Source organism: Octopus sinensis, linkage group LG13 (assembly GCF_006345805.1).
Source record: "Octopus sinensis linkage group LG13, ASM634580v1, whole genome shotgun sequence".
Lineage (NCBI taxonomy): Eukaryota > Metazoa > Mollusca > Cephalopoda > Octopoda > Octopodidae > Octopus > Octopus sinensis.
Window position 1 is genome coordinate 26,894,470 of NC_043009.1, and position 23,683 is coordinate 26,918,152.

Below are 23,683 nucleotides of genomic sequence, written 5' to 3' on the forward strand. Positions count from 1 at the left end.
GAAGATTGCATACAGATGACCAATGTCTTGGGAATGAAATTTGGTTGATCGAAAGTACGTGGAAGCCCCGTGTATATGAACGAATGAATGAATAAATGAATTTGTGAGCGTGTGCGTCCGTCCATTGTTGTCTTACATGAGAACATTAATATATATATATACTAGCAGTATCGCCCGGCGTTGCTCGGGTTTGTAAGGGAAATAACTATATAAGCATTTTTAGAGAGTTATAGCCAAAAAGTAGCAAAAAAATGAATTAAAAATGGAAAAAAAATGATGGTAAATTTTTTTAAAATCGTTGATTCATCGTAGACATTTTTAGAGAGTTACTTCCCTTATATAATAACGAAAAAATGCATTAAAATGGAAAAAATGATGGTAATTTTTTTTTTAAATCGTAGACTCATCGTAGACGCGCGCTAATACCCAGAAGGGCTCGATATGAATCACGACTATAAGATACCCGGTTTTGGTTAAACTGCACCGCAAAATGTGGGAGTAGTTAGGAATCTAAATCGTAGGAGACAGACACACAACCTTACTTTTATATATAAAGATATATCTATATATATAATTACTGTTTTATAACATATTTTATAAACAATAAAATATGATATTTTAGAATTATTCAAATTACATTGGATACAATAAACAACGACTTAAGGTACAAACGACACGACAATGTTTGCGAAAACTCTAAAGAATCGTGTTTTATTGTTTATGAAATCTTTATATATAAAAGTGAAGTTGTGTGTCTGTCTCCTACGATTTAGATTCCTAACTACTCCCACATTTTGCGGTGCAGTTTAACCAAAACCGGGTATCTTATAGTCGTGATTCATATCGAGCCCTTCTGGGTATTAGCGCGCGTCTACGATGAGTCTACGATTTAAAAAAAAATACCATAATTTTTTCCATTTTAATGCATTTTTTCGCTATTATATAAGGGAAGTAACTCTCTAAAAATGTCTACAATGTGTCAACGATTAAAAAAAAAATTACCATCATTTTTTTCCCATTTTTAATGCATTTTTTTGCTATTTTTTGGCTATAACTCTCTAAAAATGGTTATATAGTTATTTCCCTTACAAACCCGAGCAACGCCGGGCGATACTGCTAGTATGCTATAAAACAGTGATTAAGTCATTTTATCTTAGTAATTACGTTCTCCCTCATTTGCTCATAAAGTATTATTTGCATTACACATTTAGAATGCCTGCAAAAGTTTTAGGATGTGCTGTTTTATGACTTAAAAGATCTACCATAAAACGGTCATTAACTCAATTTAATCAATCTTTGTAGTAATTTACGTAAAATGATAATTAATTTGTAAACTGTGTGAAGAAGAAAGTAGCATATCGTTTCTTTGTGGTTCCTTTTGGATTGTGCCAGAGGTTGTTGCTTACATAAGTAAATCTATATATATAAAACTGTAGTTGTGTGAGTGTCTGTCCCCTTCGATTTAGATTCCTAACTACTCCCACATTTTGCGGTGCAGTTTAACCAAATTCGGGTATCTTATAGTTGTGATTCATATCGAGTCCGTCTGAGTATTAGCGCGCATCTACGATGAGTCTACGATTTTAAAAATAATTTAACATCATTTTTTATTCCATTTTAATGCATAATTTTTCATGTGTCGATGGCGGCGGAGTTGGCGTCCACGCTCAAACACCTGCACCTGTTTGCTTCTCCCCCTTCTTCCCTCCCTCGTGAAGCTGTGGGGAAGGGAGTGTAAAGAAATCAACGTCGTAAAGCGTTGTCAAGGAGACCAGCGTTCTTTTAGAACGACTTCATGGCTTGAAGACACCAAAACAGAAATGGCTAAGAAAGCCCGAATTGGCATCTATAAGGGAAGTAACTCTCTAAAAATGCTTATATAGTTATTTCCCTTACAAACCCGAGCAACGCCGGGCGATACTGCTAGTATAGAATAAACCCATAAAGTAGTCTCTTTCCGTTATATTTTAAGCTCTCTTTTTACTATTTATTCTTTATTTCTTTTTTTGTTTTTATTGAAGTTCCTTTTCTTACTTTTTCTTTCTTAAGCTGTCTCTTTTTCTCGGCGTTTCTCTACCTCAGGATTTAGAGGAAATTTAGCAATAAATAATAAAAGACCAACTGTTTTCTGGGCAGTTATCTTGACTGCAACCCAAGCACATGGTAATTGTGACAATATAAGAAATAATTGTGAGTCTTTGAACAGAAATCTGATAACCTTTATTGCCTCAATCAGCTTTAACACACATCTTTAAGGATTGCTCTTTGTTGTCAAGGCAGCTGGTGGCACAATTGGTAAAGCATTGCATAAAGTATCTTGTGAGATTTGATAATGTTTGCATTCTGAGTTCAAATCCTTCAGATTTATTTTTGCCTTTCACCCTGCCAAGGTCAGTAAAATGAGCCTCAATCAAGTGCTGTTATTGATATAATCAACACTAGGTGATTAATATCTACTGGTATTGATTGTGTCAATAACCAATAAATCGATATAATCACATGGTGTTGATATGAATGAAGCCAATAAGATAATTTAAAAAATTGATATTAGTCCTTTCGTGACTATATTTTTGCAAAAATACACTGTCCCATGTGTTTTAGTTAAATTTTAAATTGATCAAAAAATTAGGAGAGATTTAGTAAAATCGAATGACTTTGTCATTATTAAAATAGTTGCTGAACAAAATGGTTCTTATTTAAGATTATGATCAAAAGTTAAAATTTGAACATGAATGCTAAAATGACAATTTTGTATCGTACAACCTGGTTTGTTTCTATTGGGCTGATCATCATCATCAACATTGTTTAATGTTTGTCTTTCATGCTGGCATGACTTGGATGGTTTGACAAGAGCTGGCAAGGCTGGAGAGCTGTTACAGGCTCTAACTGTCTGTTTTGACACGGTTGCTATGGTTGGATGCCATTCCTAATCCCAACCACTTTACAGAGTGTACTGAGTGCTCTTTATTTGGCACCAGAATGGGTGCTTGAGATAGTAACTATTCATCCTTTGTTTTATTGATGAGTTGTTCAGTATGTGACCATTGTATGCTGTCACACAAGGTCTACATCTGAGTGTTGGATACAACAAAACAACTCAACCGTGCTATGAACACATTCACCATTACATCACCATCATCATCATTTAACATCTTCTTTCAATTACAACCATGTCTAAGTGTAATGTGATGGCAATTGAACTCTCACTGATTCTCTCCACAAAACTACAACATAGATACTATAATGCAGTGATATGGCAGATTTAATAAAGCAGTAGATAGAATGCCTTGTGGTATTTAATGTAAATCCCTGCTTCTGAGTTCAAATTCTGTCAAGACTGATAAAGAATCAATCCAAGATGGTGGATTGATGGAACTGTAAGAATTTCAGACCAGGTACCTTGGTACCTTGTGATGTTTGTCTCAGCTCTTTGCATTCTGAGGCTACTTCTTACCATGATCACCATTACCTAGTTTAACACCTTCACTAGGTACATTGAATGATTACAGTTAAGTTCACTGCCATCAATTAACTGTGAAGAAAGTTCACCACAAGGAAAGTTTACTGAGAAAATATGTTATAGTATCTCACCATTAATAATTAAAAACTTCTTCCTTTCCATTAGTCTTGGAGGCCCTGTAAAGGTCATGGCACTGCCTTCTCTTCTGACTAAAAAATATAACAAAGAGGAGGCACAGTTCACTACAATAAATAGCAATAATACTGTAAATGTGACGAGTATGTCATTAGATTGTAGTTGTGGATAGACCCAAATGTTTTAACCCTTCATCATTCAGACTATTCTGTCAAATGTAATGCTTTTTTATTCACGGCACGTGAAGAAACATTCAAGCGAGTTTGTTGCCAGTGCTGCTGGACTGGCTCCTGTGCAGGTGGCATGTAAAAAACACCATTTGAGCATGGCCGTTGCCAGTACCACCTAACTGGCCCTCGTGCCGGTGGCATGTAAAAGCACCCACTACACTCCTGGAGTGGTTGGCGTTAGGAAGGGCATCCAGCAGTAAAAACACTGCTAGATCAGACTGGAGCCTGTTGCAGCCATCTGGTTTGCCAGTCCTCAGTCAAATCATCCAACCTATGCTAGCATGGAAAGCGGACGTTAAATGATGATGATGATGATGATTCATTTTAATTTGTCATGCATTATCATGTAGTTATGAGATTTTGATGAGTTAACTGTTAATTTTTGAAATGATATTGTAGGGTTGATGAGAGAGTTTGGACATAAAACAGGCAGAATGCTTGGACCTGATATGGTCAGTTTAAATGCAAAAAAGTTAAATGAACAACAGGAAACAACAAACAAACAAAAAAAACCTGGAATTCTTAGTTTTCTAAGAAAATGAAATCCCTAATTAAGAGCTGACAGTAAGTATTTTTTTCTCTCATTTTTTTTTCTATTAAATTTTTTTTACCTATTTTTACAGTTCAATTTGGTTTGTGATAAACGGAAGTTTGTCAGTAATATTAAAGCAGTCTTTTTGGGTGGCCGGATCTTTGGTTGTGGTCTCTTTGGCCAGCTTTCTGACAGGTAACTCATTATTTTATTTGAAATATATATGTGTGTGTGTGTGTATGTGTGTGTGTGTTGTGTGTGTGTATGTGTTGTGTGTGTGTGTGTGTGTGTGTGTGTGTGTGTGTGTGTGTGTGAGTGTGTGTGTACATACAGGTACAGGTGTGGCCATGTGGTTAAAAGTTTGCTTCCCAACCATGAGGTTTCAGGTTCAGTCCTGTGGCATAACATCTTGGCCAAGTATCTTCTATTATCGCCCCAGGTTGAGCAAAGCCTTATGAGTGGATTTGCTTCATGGAAACTGAAAAACAGCCTGTTGTGTGTGTGTGTATGTGCATATACACACACTCATATATATATATAGACCCATCTCTAACTGTGGAGCTAATGTGTGGAAGAGGTTGAGCTAGGAAGATGTAGGACAAGATCGTGTAGTATGGTCTTTGGTTGTTGAGTCTCATGGAGGTGATGACAAGTGACCAAGACCTTTGGTGATTTGCTGTGCTTGAGTAAACATGTCAAGCTAAGTGAAATCGTAGCTATGACCAGTGCTTGTAACATGTAAAGGGCACCCATGTTGGTACTGCATAAAAGGCACATGTGCTGCTGACCTGTAAAAGGCATTTATGCTCTATGGAGTGGTTGACATTAGGAAGGGCATCCAGCTGTAGAAACCAAACCAAGACAGACTGGATCCTGGTGCAACTCTCTGGCTTGCCAGTTCCAGTCAAACCATTTAAACCATGCTTGCTTGGAGAGTGGATGCTAAATGATGATGATGATGATGATGATGATGATGATATAGTATGTGTGTGTGTGTGTTTGTGCCTCCTTGTCGGTCAGCACAATAGCAGTGGCTAGGAAGGCCTACCCATTGAGAGATGGGTAGAATATGTTCATAAATCTTCTCTTTGGCTTTATGTTCATACCATTTGTGTTATATTTTTAGCCTTCATTAGATTATCTGGTGTATGTTCCATGAAAGCAATCTTGAAGCAGCTCCTTCATGGTTTAGGTTTCAACTAGGAAGTTCTCTACACATGCCCTGAAGACAAGTTAATCAACCATTCCTACTTCCTCTACAAAATTTGACCTTGAAATCAATTTAGGCCTTTTTAACTAACAAGAAAAATCAGTCTTGAAACAATAAATTTTTCTTTTGAAGTTTTTCTTTTTCCGTTTCTTTCTTCATTTCTTTTTCTCTTTTTCTCTGATATTCTATTCCCTCTTCTTTTTTTGCAGATTTGGACGTAGATTTGGATTTTTCATGTCCCTCTTCTGTGTTCTGGTCACCGGTTGCTTAGTGTCCTTATCAAACAATGTATGGATGTTCATTGTATTATATTTCCTCCAAGGTGTCTCTCAAGCTGGCATCTATGCCTGTGGATTCATCATAGGTAGGTTCTAACTTTCTCTATCCTTACTGCTTCTATAAATATGTCATGCAATGTCACATGTGTGTCTTGTAAATATCTTCCTAGCTCTGAAGAGGCTTTTAACGATGGTGCTAAATCCTGGCTTTCTGGTGTCAAGCATATAAGAAACACATTTCTTCCTTTATTCTTTTATCATTCAGATTACGCTGACAAGTATAATACTCATTCATTTACATTGTTTTGAATTATTTCTGTATTATCTCGTAGTTTTGAGATTTCATTGATGTGAATGTAAGTTTTTAAAATGACATTGTAGGTGTAGAGGCCAGATCTAACCAGTTTGAACATAAAATGGGTAGAATATATATATATATATATATATACACACACTCGGGCCTATTCCCCTTTTTTTAGGAGTGGGTAGCCACAACAAGACCAAACCATGTATTCCATTCATTTCTCAGCTCAAAGAGGCGAGCCCTGTCCTATGCTCGGGTCGAGGCATAGAATGCAACCCTCGATATCAGCAGCAGGGCCCAACAGCATATGCTGGTTCTACTTCTGCTGGATCATGATGGTTCCGTACCCTTTTGAGCAACATCAATTCACTCATCCATCTACAAAAAACTCTCCAAGCTTTCCTATCATTTATAAACTCTCTTGCTTCTCTCACTCCAACACCTCTAAGCACCAAAGTTGGCAGGATATGGCCAGTTTAAATGCAAAGGGTCATCATTCTATCCTTTATAAGGTAGCATTTATAGATAATTTGTTGCTTGTTCCAGATCCTTTGAAGTGAGGCATATAGAATTAAGCATACTAGCTAAATACACATACACTGAATGCTTACAGTAGTTTTGAGCTTAACTTTGGAATGGTCATGGATGGAATAGCTTTAATTATATAAATCAAGACTGATTTAGGTCTAAATAGCAACAACAACTGCAACAACAGCAACAACAACAGTCAGTGGAGGCGCAATGGCCCAGTGGTTAGGGCAGTGGACTCGCGGTCGTAAGAACGCAGTTTCGATTCCCAGACCGGGCATTGTGAGTGTTTATTAAGCAAAAACACCTAAGCTCCATGAGACTCCAGCGGGGGGAGGTGGTGAACCCCACTGTACTCTTTCACCACAACTTTCACTCTTTCTTCCTACTTCTTCCACAAAGCAGAGGAACCATGGTGTAACCCACTATGGTGTGGTAAACTTTCAGACCTTAGGCTATATTGCAAATCCTCTGTACCCCAGGATGGTTCAGCTCTCCACCTGTTAAAAGCCACTGTTTTCAGAATGAGGATAACAACGTAGTTTTCACACCTGTGCAACTGCCAGTCTATCGAGTGTGGTGGGTGGATCTTCAAGTTGCTGCATGCATTCTTAGTAGCTTAGAGTAGGCTCAAATTAGAGATTATTCTTTGTGGCTAATGGTGTGAGTCCTGACTGAAAGAAGAAGACAACAACAGCCATACTTTTGATATAACCTTACTCAAGTTCTTTCATTCCAAAGGTTTATAGTCATGATGTTATTAAGCTGACCTATTCCACAGTTGTGGTTCCTGGAGGAGAGCTGCTCCTCTAGACATATGTCACACAGGTCCACTGGTGTGTGGACATGCCCTGGTGTCACATGACCCAATTCCTTTGCCATAGAGTTAAATGGACCCTGTATTTCCAGGATTAAATTGGGAGAGAAGGAAACTAACAGAGTAAGCTGTTAAAGAAAAATAAATGACAGAAGGCAACTAAGAACATCCACCATTTCTTCGTCAATTCAAGAATCTTCAGACTTTGGTGTGATGGTCTATGATTGCTGATGCCATTTGGCATGGCACATGAAGAGAGAGAGAAAAAGATTCCTCAGTTACTATCATACCATTTTACAATACACTAAAACAGTCATAGTATTTCACACTAAAACCGTCTACTGTTCCTCATCTCCAAGACAGTTCCATATCACTGCCACAGTAACACAGAAACATACAAAAACCACCTAATACCACAGCCATAGTAGCAATGAAGGAACCTCTATGCAGCCACTCAAACTGCTAGAAATAGCAACCAAAGATCCTTCAAATCACAAGGACATATTGGACAGTTTATTCCTAGGCCTTTTCAAGATCACTGCTGGAATGCTTTGATCATTGGACCATTCTTTCAGGATTGACTCAGGGCTAATCAACAATAATATATGACAGACATACTTCACTGTACCAAACTTTGCTCTACTATCAACTCACTTTATCAATACTATAATGGATTCGCTCTCTCCCTCTCTCTCTCTTGCTGATTTTAACAAGTGTGTGTGTGTGTGCAGTTGTTTCATCAACTGGACAGCCTACACATTGAATTAGCATGAATATAGTTGAGTATTCTATAGACTCTGAGTAGCAAGGATGGATCTTTGTATTAAAGACACAGCCCGGTTAACAGGCTTCTACATAGTTTCCATCTACTTAGATTCATTCACTAAGCTTTAGGTTGATCCAAGGCTGTGATAAAGGCACTTACCAATGTTACCATGCAGTGGGATTGAACTGAAGACCACATGATTGTGTAGCAAACTTCTTAGCCACTCAACCAAGCCTGCATTACCATACAATATCATGCTCCATCGGAGTGTAACATAGTTCATCAGAGCATAGAATTTTTTTCCCAAATTTTGGCCACCCAACATCATTCTAACAACACCGTAATCCCACCATTCCATACCACTAGACACCACCACTAGACATATATCATAGCATAGTGTACAACTACCACAGCACCATCATGAATTTACCATTTCACCACCAGCAGCAGCACTACCACCATTACTGCCATCACCATCACCACTACCATCGCCGCCACCACCACCACCGCCGCCGCCGCCACCACCACCACTGCTACCATTACCACTACAGCCACTACCACCACCACTGCCACCACCACCACTTCCACTGCCACCATCACCACCACTGCCACCACCACCACTTCCACTACCACCACCACCACTGCCACCACCACCACCACTGCCACCACCACCACCACCATCACTTCCACTGCCACCACCACCACCACCACCACTACCGTCAATATTAATACCTTTCATGTCTCTCTCTTTCTACAGTAATGGAAATTATCGGACCGAAGTACCGTATGATGTTTGGTTTCATTCTTCACTGTGTGTTCAGCGTTGCAGCCATACTTTTAGCTGCTCTCAGCTATTTTGTACGCGACTGGCACCATCTGGTTTTGATCATCAGTTTGATCTGCCTCCTCTTCGTACCCTATTGGTGGTAAGGTTTACAGCATATTACATTGTAACCGAGTTAGTTCATGATACCTACTGACCATCTGCCTGTCTGTCTGTCTGTCTACAGTTTAAACCTGTGACTTTGTCAGTCTGTCAGATGTTTGTCTCTCTGTCTGTGACTGTCTATCTCTGTCAGTTTGTCTGTCCGACTGTGATTGTCTGTCAGTCTGTCTGCCTACCTATCTGTGTAACAGTCTGTTTGACAGTCTGTCTGACTGCTTGTCTGTCTGTCTGTCTATTTGTCTGTTTGCCTGTCTGTCAGCCTGCCTGTCTTTGTCTATCAGTTTCTTTGTCAGCCTGTCTAACTGACTGTCTATCAAGTTGTCTGTCTGCCTGCCTGTCTGTCAGTTTGTCTGCCTGTCTAATTGTGATTTGTTTATCAGTCTCTCAGTCTGTCTATCACTATCACAGTGGTTCCCAAACTTATTCGGGCTGCCACACCCTTGACACCAAGGTCACGTTCCTAGCCCCTCCCCCGCCCCAACTAACCACCTCAAACATGGGGCTCTTTCCAAAGCAAACTCAAATTAACTGTAGTTCACAATATATTGTTTTTACATGAATTGCCACCCCATTACCACCCCACTTTCTACATGAATCACTACCCCATTATTACTCCACTTTTCTTCAACATCCCTTTGGAATTTCCACCACCTCCGGGGGGAGCAAAACAGCCCACTTTGGGAACCACTGATCTATCACTCTGTCTGCCTGCTTGTTTACCTGTGGCTAGTCAAGTGCTGAAGTTGATGCAGTCAACTTACCCTCTCCCCTAAAATTGCTGGCCTTGTGCCAAAATTTGAAACCCTTATGAAATAGATTGATGAATTTGCTTGGAGATGCTTCATTAATTAAGACTTACATATTTCTCAATACATTTGCATTTGTGTTCTGAGTTGTTGGCAATTAAACTGTACAATATGCCATTCATTTTTTTCTACCTTATTCCATACCTTTTTCTGTTTAATATAAATTTCCTAATCTCAAATTCCGTTGAATAATGGATTAACCTAAGTATTTTGAGTATTTTGAACATTTTTATTTAGGTTTCTTCCTGAATCTGTCCGTTGGTTGATGACCAGAAAAAAATTCCTCCAGGTTAACCGAATCATGAAGCGGATTGCTAAATTAAACAAATGTACCCTTCCAGAAGAGTTCATGACGAAAATAAAGGAATCTGATGTTGGAAGCACCAAAACATATACCATTGTTCATCTCATAAATACATGGACCATGTGCAAGACTTCACTGAATATTTGGTTTGCTTGGTGAGTAGAAAACTAGGCAGAATGTTGGGGTCTGCTTTATTAATTTTCGTTTTATTTGACCGATTTTTTTTTTTTTGGTTTACCTTAAAACTTAATCTCAGTTTGGAAAAAAGGTTAAACAAAGGTATGTGCATGGTTGTGTGTGGTTAAGAAGTTTGCTTCCCAGCCACCTGGTTTTGGGTTCCGTTCCATTGTGAGGCACCTTGGGCAAGTGTCTTCTACTACAGCCCTGGGCTGACCAACGTCTTCCAAATGGATTTGGTAGACAAAAGCTAAAGAAGCTTGTTGGGTGTACATGTGTGTGTGTGTGTATGTATGTATGTGTGTGTATATATATATATATATATATGGTTGGCATTAGGGAAGGGCATCCAACCATAAAAACCATGGCAAAATGGACATTGGAGCTTCGTGCAGTCCTCTGGCTTGCCAGCTCCTGTCAAATCCATGCCAGCATAGCAGATGGACATTAAATGATGATGATGATGATGGTGATATATATATGATGGTGTGTGTATATATATATATATATATATATATATATATATATATATATATATATATATATATATAATATGATGATGATATTATATATATATATGTATATATATATATATGTATATATAATATGATGATGATAATTATATATATATATATATATATATATATATATATATATATATATATATATATACACATACACACATATATCAAATGTCTATCTATCACCAGCAGCAGCACTACCACCACTACTGCCACCATCATCAATGTTTGTGTGTGTGTGTGTGTGTGTGCGCATGTGTGTGCAAATGTATTTTGTGCAGGTGAATTTGTATTACTCCACCTCCTGATGTATGTTTGCTGATTGTAAACAAATGGCTCATTCAGAAGGTGTCATTTGTTTCCAGTTCTTCACATAGTCATGTCTGGGCTGTTCATTGCTTGAAAAACTGGGGCATTATTGCCTTGCTTGGAAATGGGGATTATTGCTTTGCTTGATATCATGAAGGGCATCAAGCTATGGAAGATTCTGTTCCGATGTATTGCAAGTCTTGGAGCCAACCTGGGATTCACGTCCACTACTACAACGACGGCCACCACCACAACTGCCATGACGACCACAATGAAAATGATGATGGCTATGACGACAATGACCACCATCACCATGACAAAGATGACGACGATAATGAGAACATCTGTGATGATGACCACCACCACTGCCACCAACAACAACATAACATACCATTTTTTAAATGAATAATACAATTTACTCTGTTTTCTTTTTTTTTCCAGGCTTGTCAATGGCTTGCTCTATTATGGATTGTCAATAAACTCTGTGAATTTTGCTGGCAATACTTACTTGAACTTCAGTTTGTCTGCTCTTGTGGAAATACCAGCTTATCTCTTGTGCATTCCCATGTTATCAAAACTGGGAAGGAAGAGAATTCTGTGTTTCTTCATGTTCCTCGGTGGCATCACATGCATAGCCAGCAGTCTTATGCCTCCATGTAAGTCATTGTTGATTTGTAAATCTATCTTTCTCTTATTGTCTCTGCATCTCTTCTCTCTCTCTCTCTCTTTTTCTCTCTCTCTCTCCCTTCCTTCTTCTTTGCCTTGAGACTGACTTCAGGCTAAACAACGACAACAAAAAATTTTCAGAAAATTTTCGCAAATTTGTATTCTACACACGGGGGAAATTTATATGATTATGCGAAAACAAAAAATCGGTGCGTGATTTAAGGCCTATTTAGCTATTATTTTTAGCACATCTCACGACCACCTCATTCCTCATGTGTTTTAAGTATTTAATAAGTGAGAAATGACCACGTGGTTAAACAGCTTGGTAACAGCTTGGCTTGTTACTATTGAAGCAGGCACCTATCTGTTTGTGGCTTTCGATTGGCCAAAATAACCCAAAATTTGCAAACTTTAAAAGCTATTAACTCTTTATTTATTTATAAGTACTAGGCTTACAAAAAATAAGTTCTAGGATCGATTTGCTTGATGAAAGACGGTGCTCCAGCATGGCTGCAGTCAAATGACTGAAACAAGTAAAAGAATAAAAGAATCTCTGTCTCTCTCTCTCCCTTCCTTCTTTCTCTACCTCAAGACTGACTTCAGGCTAAACAATGACAACAAAAGATATAACTAGATGGTTGAAAGTATATTTCTGATAACTGCTTATTACTTTTAAAAGTAAAAATTTTTCGTGCTTTTATATACCAAAAAAATTCCACTTAAATATATGTATATTCACTCAGGTTCTTGATTTGTTTGGTTTAATGGCAGATAAGAATGGACTTTGAATATACTGCATCAACAATAACGCAAAAATGTGCACCTAACAGTGTCCAGTTGATGCAGTGGAAACACCATAGGTCCATGAAAGAATGCTGTAAATAAGTGTAAATAACTGCTTTATAAAATTATAGACGTGGAAAATCCCCATTCTCTTGACCATCATTTATACTATTAATACTCATCACCATCATCATCATTGTTTAACGGCAACCTTCCATGCTGGCTTGGGTTGGATGGTCTGACTGAGGACTGGCAAGCCAGGAGGCTGCACCAGGTTCCAATCTGATCTGGCAAAGTTTCTACAGCTTGATGCCCTTCTTAATGCCAACCACTCCAAGAGTGTAGTGGGTGCCTTTTATGTGCCACCAGCATGGGAACCAGTCTGGTGGGACTGGCATTGATCATGCTCGAATGCTACTGTTTACGTGCCACAGGCACTATATATATATATATATATATATATATATATATATATATATATATATATATATTAGTAAGCAGCAAGAGGTACTCAGCACACACCCCCTCAGGTAGGTGGCCCTGCTCAACCTGTAGGAAAGGTACAGGTAGAAACTCCATAAGATGCACCCAATGTAAGTTATGGACACATAAGAGGTGCAGCAACATTAAAGGGAAATTAACAGATAAGATAGCTTTCATGTGCGGCAGATGCACAGGGACAATAGACACAACAGACACTCAGAAAACAGATTCCATCACACACCAGGGAGAGAAACTAGAAGTAGTTGATAGTTTCCGCTACCTGGGTGACCAAGTTAGTAGCGGAGGTGGATGCACAGAGAGTATCACCACTAGAATACAAATAGCCTGGGCAAAGTTCAGAAAGCTCCTACCCCTACTGGCAACAAAAGGTCTCTCCCTCAGAGCAAAAGGTAGATTGTATGATGCATGTGTGCGAACTGCCATGCTTCACGGTAATGAAACATGGGCTGTGACTGCAGAAGACATGCGTAGACTTGAAAGAAATGAAGCTAGCATGATCCGCTGGATGTGTAGTGTCAGTGTGCACGCAAGACAGAGTGTAAGCATCCTGAGAGAAATGCTGGATATAAGAAGCATCAGATGTGGTGTGCAAGAGCGACGCTTGCGATGGTATGGTCATGTGCTGCGGATGGAAGAAGAGAGATGTGTGAAGAAGTGCCACTCCCAAACAGTTGAAGGTATCAGGGGGAGAGGTAGACCCAGGAAGACATGGGATGAGGTAGTCAAGCATGACCTCAGAGCATTGGGCCTCACTGAGGCAATGGCGAAGGACCGAGATCTCTGGAGATATGCTGTGACTACAAAGACCCGGGCTGCTTTCTGCAGCAATTCCACATACCCCCTACCCATTCAAGTACCCGGATCCCAAAGTACCCTGGATCCCCAAAGTACCCCGATCCCCAAAGTACCCCGGACCTCGTTGCCCCCGTGCTGCTGACACGTTAAAAGCTCGAACCGATTGTGACCGATGCCGGACCCTCCGGCCCCTGTGCAGGTGGCACGTAAAAAGCACCCAATCCACTCACGGAGTGGTTGGCGTTAGGAAGGGCATCCAGCCGTAGAAACTCTGCCAGATTCAGACTGGAGCCTGGAGCGGCCCCTGGCTTCCCAGACCCGGTCGAACCGTCCAACCCGTGCTAGCGCGGAAAGCGGACGTTAAACGATGATGATGATGATGATGATATATATATATATATATATATATATATATTTATTCTTTTACTTGTTTCAGTCATTTGACTGCAGCCATGCTGGAGCACCATCTTCCGTCAAACAAATCGTCCCCAGGACTTATTTTTTGTAAGCCCAGTACTTATTCTATCAATCTGTTTTGCCAAACTGCTAAGTTATGGGGACATAAACACACCAGCATTGGTTGCCAAGTGATGTTGGGGGAGCAAACACAGACACACAAACATTTACACACACACACACACACACACACACACACACACACACACACACACACACACACACACACACACACATACGACAGGCTTCCTTTAATTTCTGTCTACCAAATCCACTCACAAGGCTTTGGTTAGCCCAAGGCTATAGTAGAAGACATTTGCCCAAGGTGCCATGCATTTGGACTGAACCCAGAACCATGTGGTTGGTAAGCAAACTACTTACCACACAGCCACTCCTGCGCCTATGTATATACATATTATTATTAATTAAAAAAATGATAATATAATGGCTATAAAATAACCAAAATGGTAAAATTATTAATTTATGATCACGGTACAGGATAGTACACAGCATTGCTAGAAATAGGAGTCAAACAGCTTACCAATATTAGTAAGATGGCTTTTTATATACTCATTTTCTTTGAATTCACCAGTGTGTAGAAGTGACTTACTGTAGTTCTTGAGCTGTTTGACTCCTGTTTCTAGCAAACCACTCTATCAATATATTTTTGTTTTATCAAAAACTCAGCTAAAAATTGTTGAGTCGAATCAGCATGGCCAAGGGGAATTAACTGTGTTGGACTTCTAACATAGTTATGTCTTACTCCAGTCCATTGCAAATGTTTTGTTGTGTATTTTGAAGAATTACATTTAATTTCACAATATTTGATTCATGTGTCAGGTATGAGTACCAAATCATTGGCAAATATTTACTAACTCATCCTATGATTGATGTTTTTTACTAGGAGAGCTTATTTCAGATCATAAAACCTTGAACTAAGTGTTATATCTCACAAAACATTTCAACCTGACAAGCAAATGAGAGACCTTCTTGCACAATTGCTCAACCTGCAAGAAATAGCAACCAAATCACACCTTATTGTCTTACAAAAAGGAAGGACACCACCATCGTTATCGTTATCATCTATGTTTTTCATGCTGATATAAGTAAGACAAAGGTGTATGGCTTAGTAGTTGGGGTGTTACACTCATGCTGCTGTGATTGTGGTTTCAACTCTAGGACTGGGTGGTACATTGTGTTTTTGAGCAAAAACACTTAATTTCACATTGCTCCAGTCCACTCAGCTGTAAATAAATAGCTCTGATGGACTGGCGTCCTGTTCAGGGGAAATATTGTGTTCTCAGTCACATAGAAACTGGATAACAAGCCCTACGAGTCCCAGGACTCAAGACGGTAGTGTCTAGGCATTGGTGATGATGATGACAGTGATGATGATGATGATGATGTTGGTAATGATGATGTTGATGATGATGATGATCAGGTTGGTCAGATTGTCACTGTCTGAATCCCTTTGTAGTGACACTACTGTGGAAGTTTCAGCGCGCATGCTCAGAATTGGATTACTTCCGCTAGGCCGCCGGAAATTCCTTCATGCGCATGCGCAGGGACTGCAACCTGAAAGCGTAACCGCTAAATCGGTTTTTGGGAAGAGCAGCCCTAATGAGCGGACGTGGCTGAAACTTCTCTCAGGGAAAACCCTACGCATAGAGAAGCTCTCTTCGAAGCGGGAACGGAGACCGTATCTTCTTGGCTCACCTGAGTGAACATTTGTAAACAGTCCTGTGGACTTGGCTGCTGGTTCACCAACAAGAAAAATATATGTATATATTTTACCTGTGAACCTGAGGAATAAAATACTATTTATTGTTATTGAAGACAGCCTGATTTTGTTTCCATTTCTTCGACTTGTATGTGACAAGATAAGACCAGACACCCCTCCAGTGTTCCTGAAATCTGATCTTGTTACTCATTGTTATTCAGAGTTACTGTCCCCCACTGACCTAGAAAGATCGCAGAATCACATCTTGTTTGTATGTTCCATTTTGGGCAGGGTTTCTATAGCTTGATGTCCTTTTTAACATCAACCACTTCAGTGTTTTTTTTTTTAATATTTTCATAAAGCTCTAAGATACATGGGACCAGCTACCCAGATTCCATGGCGTATAAATGACCAGGGTCACAACAGGATGCTGGTCTGTTTGTTGCTTTGCAGAATGTACTAAGTGTATTTATCCTGGTACGAGCACTTCAGAGGTTGTTATATGGTTGATATGAATAGGGTGGGAAGTTGGCAGAACTGTTAGCAGGCCAAGCAAAGTACTTAGTGGCACTTCTTCCGTCATTATGATCTGAGTTCAAATTCTGCTGTGGTCACTTTACTTTTCATCATTTTGGGGATCGTTAAAATAAGTACCTGTTGAACACTAGGGGTGATGTAATAGACTCATCCCCCCACCTCTCCAGAAATTGCTGGCCTTGTGCCAAAATCTGAAGCTGGTATTGTTGAATAAAAAGTTCCTCTCCACCCTGTGCTGCCCCCATGCGAGCACCAGCCTTGAGCAAGCATCTATTTTAGCCCTGAACTGACCAGTCTTGTGAGTGGATCTGTTAAGTGGAAACTGGAAGAAGCATGATGTGTGTTTATGTGGGTGTTGTGTATGTATGTCCACTATTCCAAGTGTGCCTGAGTCAAATAAATTTATTAAGGTGGGTTTTCTACAGCCAGATGACCTTTTTATCACTGATCCTCACCAGTTTCCAAGCAAGGTGATATTTCCCATGGCCAAACATGTTTGGCCAAGAGGAATAAGTAGGGGGGCTCTGAAAGGGGTCTCAGGGAGTAGTGTCCCTGCCTTCCTGAGCTAGTTTTCCACCACATTTCTTAAAAATCATGGTAGGGGCCTTGGTCTCAGGACCACTCATGTCTAGAAACTGAGGTTGGGGGTAAGCAAGGGCATGGTCCCCGTAGAAAATCCAGCTCCTAAAAAGCCTCATGATAGCAAAGGAGAATGGGCACCAGCCAGCCCAAAGGTTGGGGTGGGCTGCATCTGCCTACCTCGGTTGCTATGTCTGTGTGTGTGTATATATATATATATATATATATATATATATATATATATAATGCATATACATATAAACTATACATATCGTCTTTAAAGATATGTATAATTTATATACACCCATAAAGACAATAGTACAGTAAACCTTTGACTATCACGGGTGTTATTTTCCAAAACCTCCTGCGATAGGTGAAAATCCAAGAAGTAGAAACAGTACTGTATATATATATATATATATACACACACATGTACATAAAAAGGCTTCTGTACAGTTTCCATTTGTCAGCCTGAAGTTATAAAAGACACTTGTGTCCAAGTTGCTGTGCTGTAGGTTAGAACCTAAAACCACATGGTTATGAAGTGAACATGTTAACCACATAGCTGTGCCTTTGCCCAGGTCATATGAAATGGTTACATTAATATTTCTTTAAAAATAAAAAGGCAGCAACACCTGAATTGAATTGAATTGAAAATGAAATTCTTTTTATTTCAGATCTTCATTGGTTGAAGCAAACTCTGGCAACTGTAGGAAAGTTTGGTTCCACAGCAGCTTTTGGTATTGTGTATATTTACAGCGCCGAATTATTCCCAACTACTGTAAGGTAAGGTTTACCTATTTAATACTAACCTGTCTGAGATTCTTCCTGATTCTGCAATATAAACTTTCTGTTTTAAAGTGATCTAAGTTCAAACTTAGTGATCTAAGTTCCATGTTAATATATATTCCAAATTCCAACTTAAGAATGACAGTTATATCAGTAAATTCTTCATTATTTTAAAAGTTAATTGAAACAAAAACAGTGTGTTTCAACCAAAATATGGTAACAAAAGGGTTAAATTGATTTTAATTAAAACCTTCCATCAAGATTAATAGTAACAAAGATAAATTCTTCAGTATTTTAAAAATTAATTAAAACAAAGGCAGGGTATTTCAGCTGAAATATGATAACAAAAGGGTTAATAAGATCAACGGTCAGGATAATCGAGCTTTGTCAAGAGAGTAACTGCAACACATCCATTGGGGTGGCATCCATGGTTGTGTAACCAGCTAAAGATTCGCCATGACTCAAGCTTCCAATTCAAATTTGTAATAATGTAATTGGATGGTGAGAGAGAGAGAGAGAGAGAGAGAGAGAGAGAGAGAGAGAGAGAGAGAGAGAGTCATGGGAATGTGTGGAAGAAGTGCAAACTATCCTAGATGAACCAAGTAATGGTAGTATGAAGTGTAATGATCTAAAAGGGGTTTAAATGTTTTTGCGCAAGAACTGGTTGTCTAATACCTCAGTCCCTTTGTCAGTACTGAGAAGATAGACAGGATGAGCCAAAAATAGATGAAGTTCTCTTTTGCGTGCACTTAGCTGTGAGAAGACTTTGCACAAGTGGATGGAATTCTCCTGTTAGACATGAGTAAAGACACAAAAAACAGTGGTGAGTGACATCAGTGGATTATAAGACATACGTGTTTCTGTGTTGTTTTCACTTCTTCGGCTATGAACAACAAATCTGTTATTCACAGCCTGGTAAAAATGAAATTATTCTTATTAAGACAGTACAGAGGACACGTGCTGATGTATGTAAAGTTTGATTAAGCTAGAATTAAGTAAATAATGTCACATGAAACGACATTTACTGGAATATGTATTTGTGTAGTCATAGTCAACCCACTCAAGTGCACTTGAACATAAGAAACTTTTCCACTGGGGAGATGGGGGAGCTAAAAGTTTGATTATATATTGTAATCTGTGGGCATAATCTGGTGTCTTCCTGATTTTTGGCCCTCTTCATACTTTCTCGATAGCTCTTCCCTCACAGAAAAATATTAAAAAATAAATTATTTGATTTGCTTCCTTTCTTTTTCAGAAACATTGCACTTGGAACAGCAAGTATATTTGCCAGTATTGGTGGAGCAATTTCTCCTTATATTCTGGAATTTCCAGGACCTTGGCCTTTGATTGTTCTTGGTCTTGTGTCAATATTATCAGGAGCTTTGAGTCTTTTACTTTATGAGACCAAAGGCAAAGCAATGCCTGATACCATAAACGAAAGTACAAAATATATAAGGTAAAATATTATATTGTTTGATGTTCAAAGTAAATACCGTAAATCCTCGAGTATAATTCGCATTTTTTCCCCAAAATTTAAAGGTCAAAATCCCTAGTGCGTACTATATCTGAGGTTAAAAATGAAAAATATTTTCCAAGCAATGTCTGAATCACTATTTGTTGTCTGGCAATGTTTATTCAGGCACATTTTGTGATGTCGGGCTTGAAAATACCTTAAGCTAAGCCTGAAAGCAATGAAGTCATAAAGTGATTTATGGACTGAATGGATGTCGACTGGAGAAAAGTCATTCAATGAAGGTGAAAGGGTTCGCGCTCTTGACCTGACTTTGATAAGCAAATGGATCGTGTATGCATGGAATGAACTTGATCCCCAGATTATTGTGAAAAGTTTTATCAAATGTTGTATATCGTCTGCACTGGATGGTACTCAAGATGTCGTTGTATGGAAAGATGAAATAAATGAAAGTGAATCTTCTGATGTTGACTATGAATCTGACGATGACGGAGATTTACACTACAATGATGCTGACAAGTTTATGGAGGAACAAATGGAACAGTTATTTGATACTGAAAGTGACGTTGAATTTGAAGGATTTGAATAAATGTTTTTTCTTTTGCTTTTGCAACTGTTAGTGATAAATATGTAAAGGCAATTTACTTAATATTTATTTTTCACTGACGTTATTACTGTTATTTCTTTATTTTCTGCAAACAAAATGCACAAAAAAGCTACACGTTTGCATTGTGTTATATATACAATAATAATAAAGGACGTTAACGTACACATTTTTACAAACCAAGGATGTTATATAGACCTCCTTGACTCAAGTTAGAGAAGGGGTGCATATTATACACAAGGTTTAGGTTTTTCAGAGGTACAGCCCCCTAAAAATCCCCTGCGTATTATACTCAAGGGCGGATTATACTCGAGGATTTATGGTATATATGTGCAGGCATGGCTCTGTGGTTAGGGGTTTGTTTTCCAACCACATGGTTCTGAGATCAGTCCTACTGTGTGGCACCTTGGCCAAGGGTCTTCTACTATGTCCTTCAGCTGACCAAAGCCATGTGAGTGGATTTGGTAGTTCTGTGTGTGTGCATGTGTGTGTGTGTGTGTGTGGTGTCTGTCTTTGTCCCCCCTCACTACCTCTGCTTGACAACTAGCAGTGGTGTGTTTATGCCCCTGTAACTTAGTTGTGCAGCAAAAGAGAATGATAGAATAAGTACCAGACTTTACAGAAAAAAAAAATCCCTCACATAAAAAATTAAGGGTTAGGAACAGGGAGGGCATCCTTCCATAAAAACATCTCAATGATATGCACCTGTCCTATCTGTGCTAACAGGAAAATGGAATATTTTCTAAAATGTTCTCTCTTATAGCCCCCTTGTACATTCAGGGGTCACCTAGACACCTCATCACCACTATTTAAATTCCTTTCCAGTTCCATCCCAGTCACCCACCCCTCTCTAACAATATATGAGTAGTCATGTAGTTCCTGTACAACAAGACACCTGTTCTTCTCTGGTCCCTTTTTCATATTTTAACCTTTTTATCTCTTAATGTATGGCCACTCCCTTAGACTGCCATGAAAAAAAAGGTACCACCCAGTACAAGGTGTAAAGTGGTTGGTGTTAGGAAGGGCATCCAGATGTTGAAATCATGCCAAAGCAGACAGTAGAGCTTGATGCAGTCCTCAGACTCCTCAGATATTGTTAAACCTCTAACCCATGCCAGCACGAAAGATGGATGTTAAATGCTGTTAATGGTGATGGTGACACAATTCTATAGTTTTGAGGCGAGGAATTTATATTAGTTGGATGGTATCTTCATCTTGATTGTTGCTTTCACTATGTTTTGGCTGTTGTTTTCTCCAGCATTCTTCAGGTGTCTTGTGATTCACCATAATGCCTTACCTGGGACTGAACTCAGGTTTATAAGCCTTAAAAATTCACTCTGTTACTGCCTATAGGAATTGCATAGATAAAGGTGTTGGGAATGCAGTGCAGTTACCTGGATGTTCTGGGTTCAATCCAAGGTAAGGCACTAAGGAGAATCATGAGACAGCTGAAGATGGCTGGAGTATACAACAGCCAAAACATAGTGAAAAGCAACAATGAAGTTGAGGACACCAGTTTGACTTATGTAAACAATATATTTGATGATGATGATGTTGGTGATATGGTTCGAATAAAGGGTTGTACATACCTTGATTGTTACCAAGGCTATGATTTTTTGAAGGTCTTAATGATTATGTCTTATATTTTACTTCTTTTCAGATCTGAACCTTGTAAAGAGGAAGGTGTTAAAATGATATCCAAGAAAAATGAGAAACCCAATTCTTCTTCAGATGAACAAGCCGACATGACTTAAATTATTTCTAACATTTAAATTTTTATACTTAGTATTTTAATAAATTGTTTTCCCATTTTGTTAGAAATCTTTCTGTGACTGGTTTTCTTTTAAGCATCATTCTTTGTTTACTGATGTTTACATTTAGGTGCATGCATAGCTGTGTGGTTAAGAACTTTGCTCCCCAACCACACTGTTTCAGGTTCAGTCCCACTGCACAGCCCCATGGGCAAGTGTCTTCTACTATAGTCCTGGGTTGTCGAAAGCCTTGTGAGTGAATTTGGTAGACAGAAACTGAAAGAAGCCTGTCACATGTGTGTGTGTGTGTATATATATATATGATATATACATACATACATACATATATTTCTCTCTCTCTCTCTCTCTCTCTATATATATATATATATATATATATATATATCTATTTATACCTACCTACCTACCTACCTACCTACCAACCCAAATCCTACCTACCTACCTACCTACATACATACATATGATGATTGCTTCATCTTGAGAGATGATATCTGTCCTATAAACATACACACCACACCTCATCACACAGCACAATCCCTCCGTTGATGAGCCCTTAGATGACTTTTAAGACCAGCTGCTGACTGACAGGGTTTAATACACAAGTGACAAATATTATTCAAGTTTCTTATGTATGTATGTATGTATGTATGTATGTATGTATGTATGTAGTAGGTAGGTAGGTAGGTAGGTAGGACTCTGATTCTGAAGGAATGTTTTTGTGAACTAGCATATGTCTTTTAAGTCCAGATATTGTCTTACAAGTTTTTTGACAAGTCGTAATAGGTGGTTGGTGTCCAAGATCATCACCTATCTGGGCATTACGATTTTCATGTGACTTCATATGTTTCATGTGTCCTGCTTCTGACAACAGAACACAGTCACATATAACACATATCCATATATATGGTGAAGGCACATGGCCTAGTGGTTAGGCTGTTGCACTCGTGGTCACTAGATTGTGGGTTCAATTCCTAGGTCAGGCAGTGTATTCTGTTCATTGTATTCTTGAGCAAAACACTTAATTTCACATTGCTCCAGTCCCCCTTCGACCATGGGGGTGGGGAGGCTTGTTGACCTGCTCACCTTACCAGTGAGGTGGCATCATTTGAAGGCTAAAACAATACAAAGTGCATTGTGATCAGCAATGTGTAAGAACATCTGATAGACTAGCTGGTTACCTGCTTCTAAGTAAGGTGATATTTTCCCATGACTAGACATATTTTCACAGACATCTTTGCAACCATGTGGTTTTGGGTTCACTTCCACTGCACAGTACCATCTTGGGCAAGTTCCTTCTATAGTCCAGGACTAACCAATGCCATGTGAGTGAATTTGGCAGACAGAAGCTGCATAGAAGTCTGTTGTATATATGTGTATGTGTGTGTGTTGTGTGTGTATTTTTGTGTTTGTCCCCCACCTCCCACATTATTGCCCCTTGACAACCAGTGTTGGTTTGTTTACCTCCTCATAAAAGAAAATGACACTAAGTATCCAAACTTAAAAGATAAGTACCAGGGTTCATTTGTTTGACTAAACCCTTCCAGGTGGTGCTCCAGCATGGCTGTGCTCCAGTGAATGAAACAAGTGGAAGATAAAGCTATAAAATGACTGATACAAGTAAACCAAGTTTATTTTCACATTTTAAATAATTAAGAACATTTACAAAGAAATGGCAAGATCAGAATTA

At 38.9% G+C, this 23,683-nt stretch overlaps 1 protein-coding gene across 1 annotated transcript in view; it reads left to right on the forward strand.

Annotated features, from left to right (window-relative positions):
- Positions 1-22,052, forward strand: part of LOC115218459 (organic cation transporter protein) — a 39,214-nt gene extending 17,162 nt beyond the window's left edge. The window contains exons 3-10 of the mRNA XM_029788283.2: positions 4,449-4,552; positions 5,777-5,931; positions 9,018-9,186; positions 10,250-10,471; positions 11,765-11,979; positions 18,041-18,149; positions 19,408-19,608; positions 21,888-22,052. Of these exons, the coding sequence (XP_029644143.1) occupies positions 4,449-4,552; positions 5,777-5,931; positions 9,018-9,186; positions 10,250-10,471; positions 11,765-11,979; positions 18,041-18,149; positions 19,408-19,608; positions 21,888-21,981 (1,269 nt within the window). The 3' untranslated portion in view covers positions 21,982-22,052. The remainder of the gene's footprint in view (positions 1-4,448; positions 4,553-5,776; positions 5,932-9,017; positions 9,187-10,249; positions 10,472-11,764; positions 11,980-18,040; positions 18,150-19,407; positions 19,609-21,887) is intronic.
- The last annotated feature ends 1,631 nt before the right edge of the window (positions 22,053-23,683 follow it).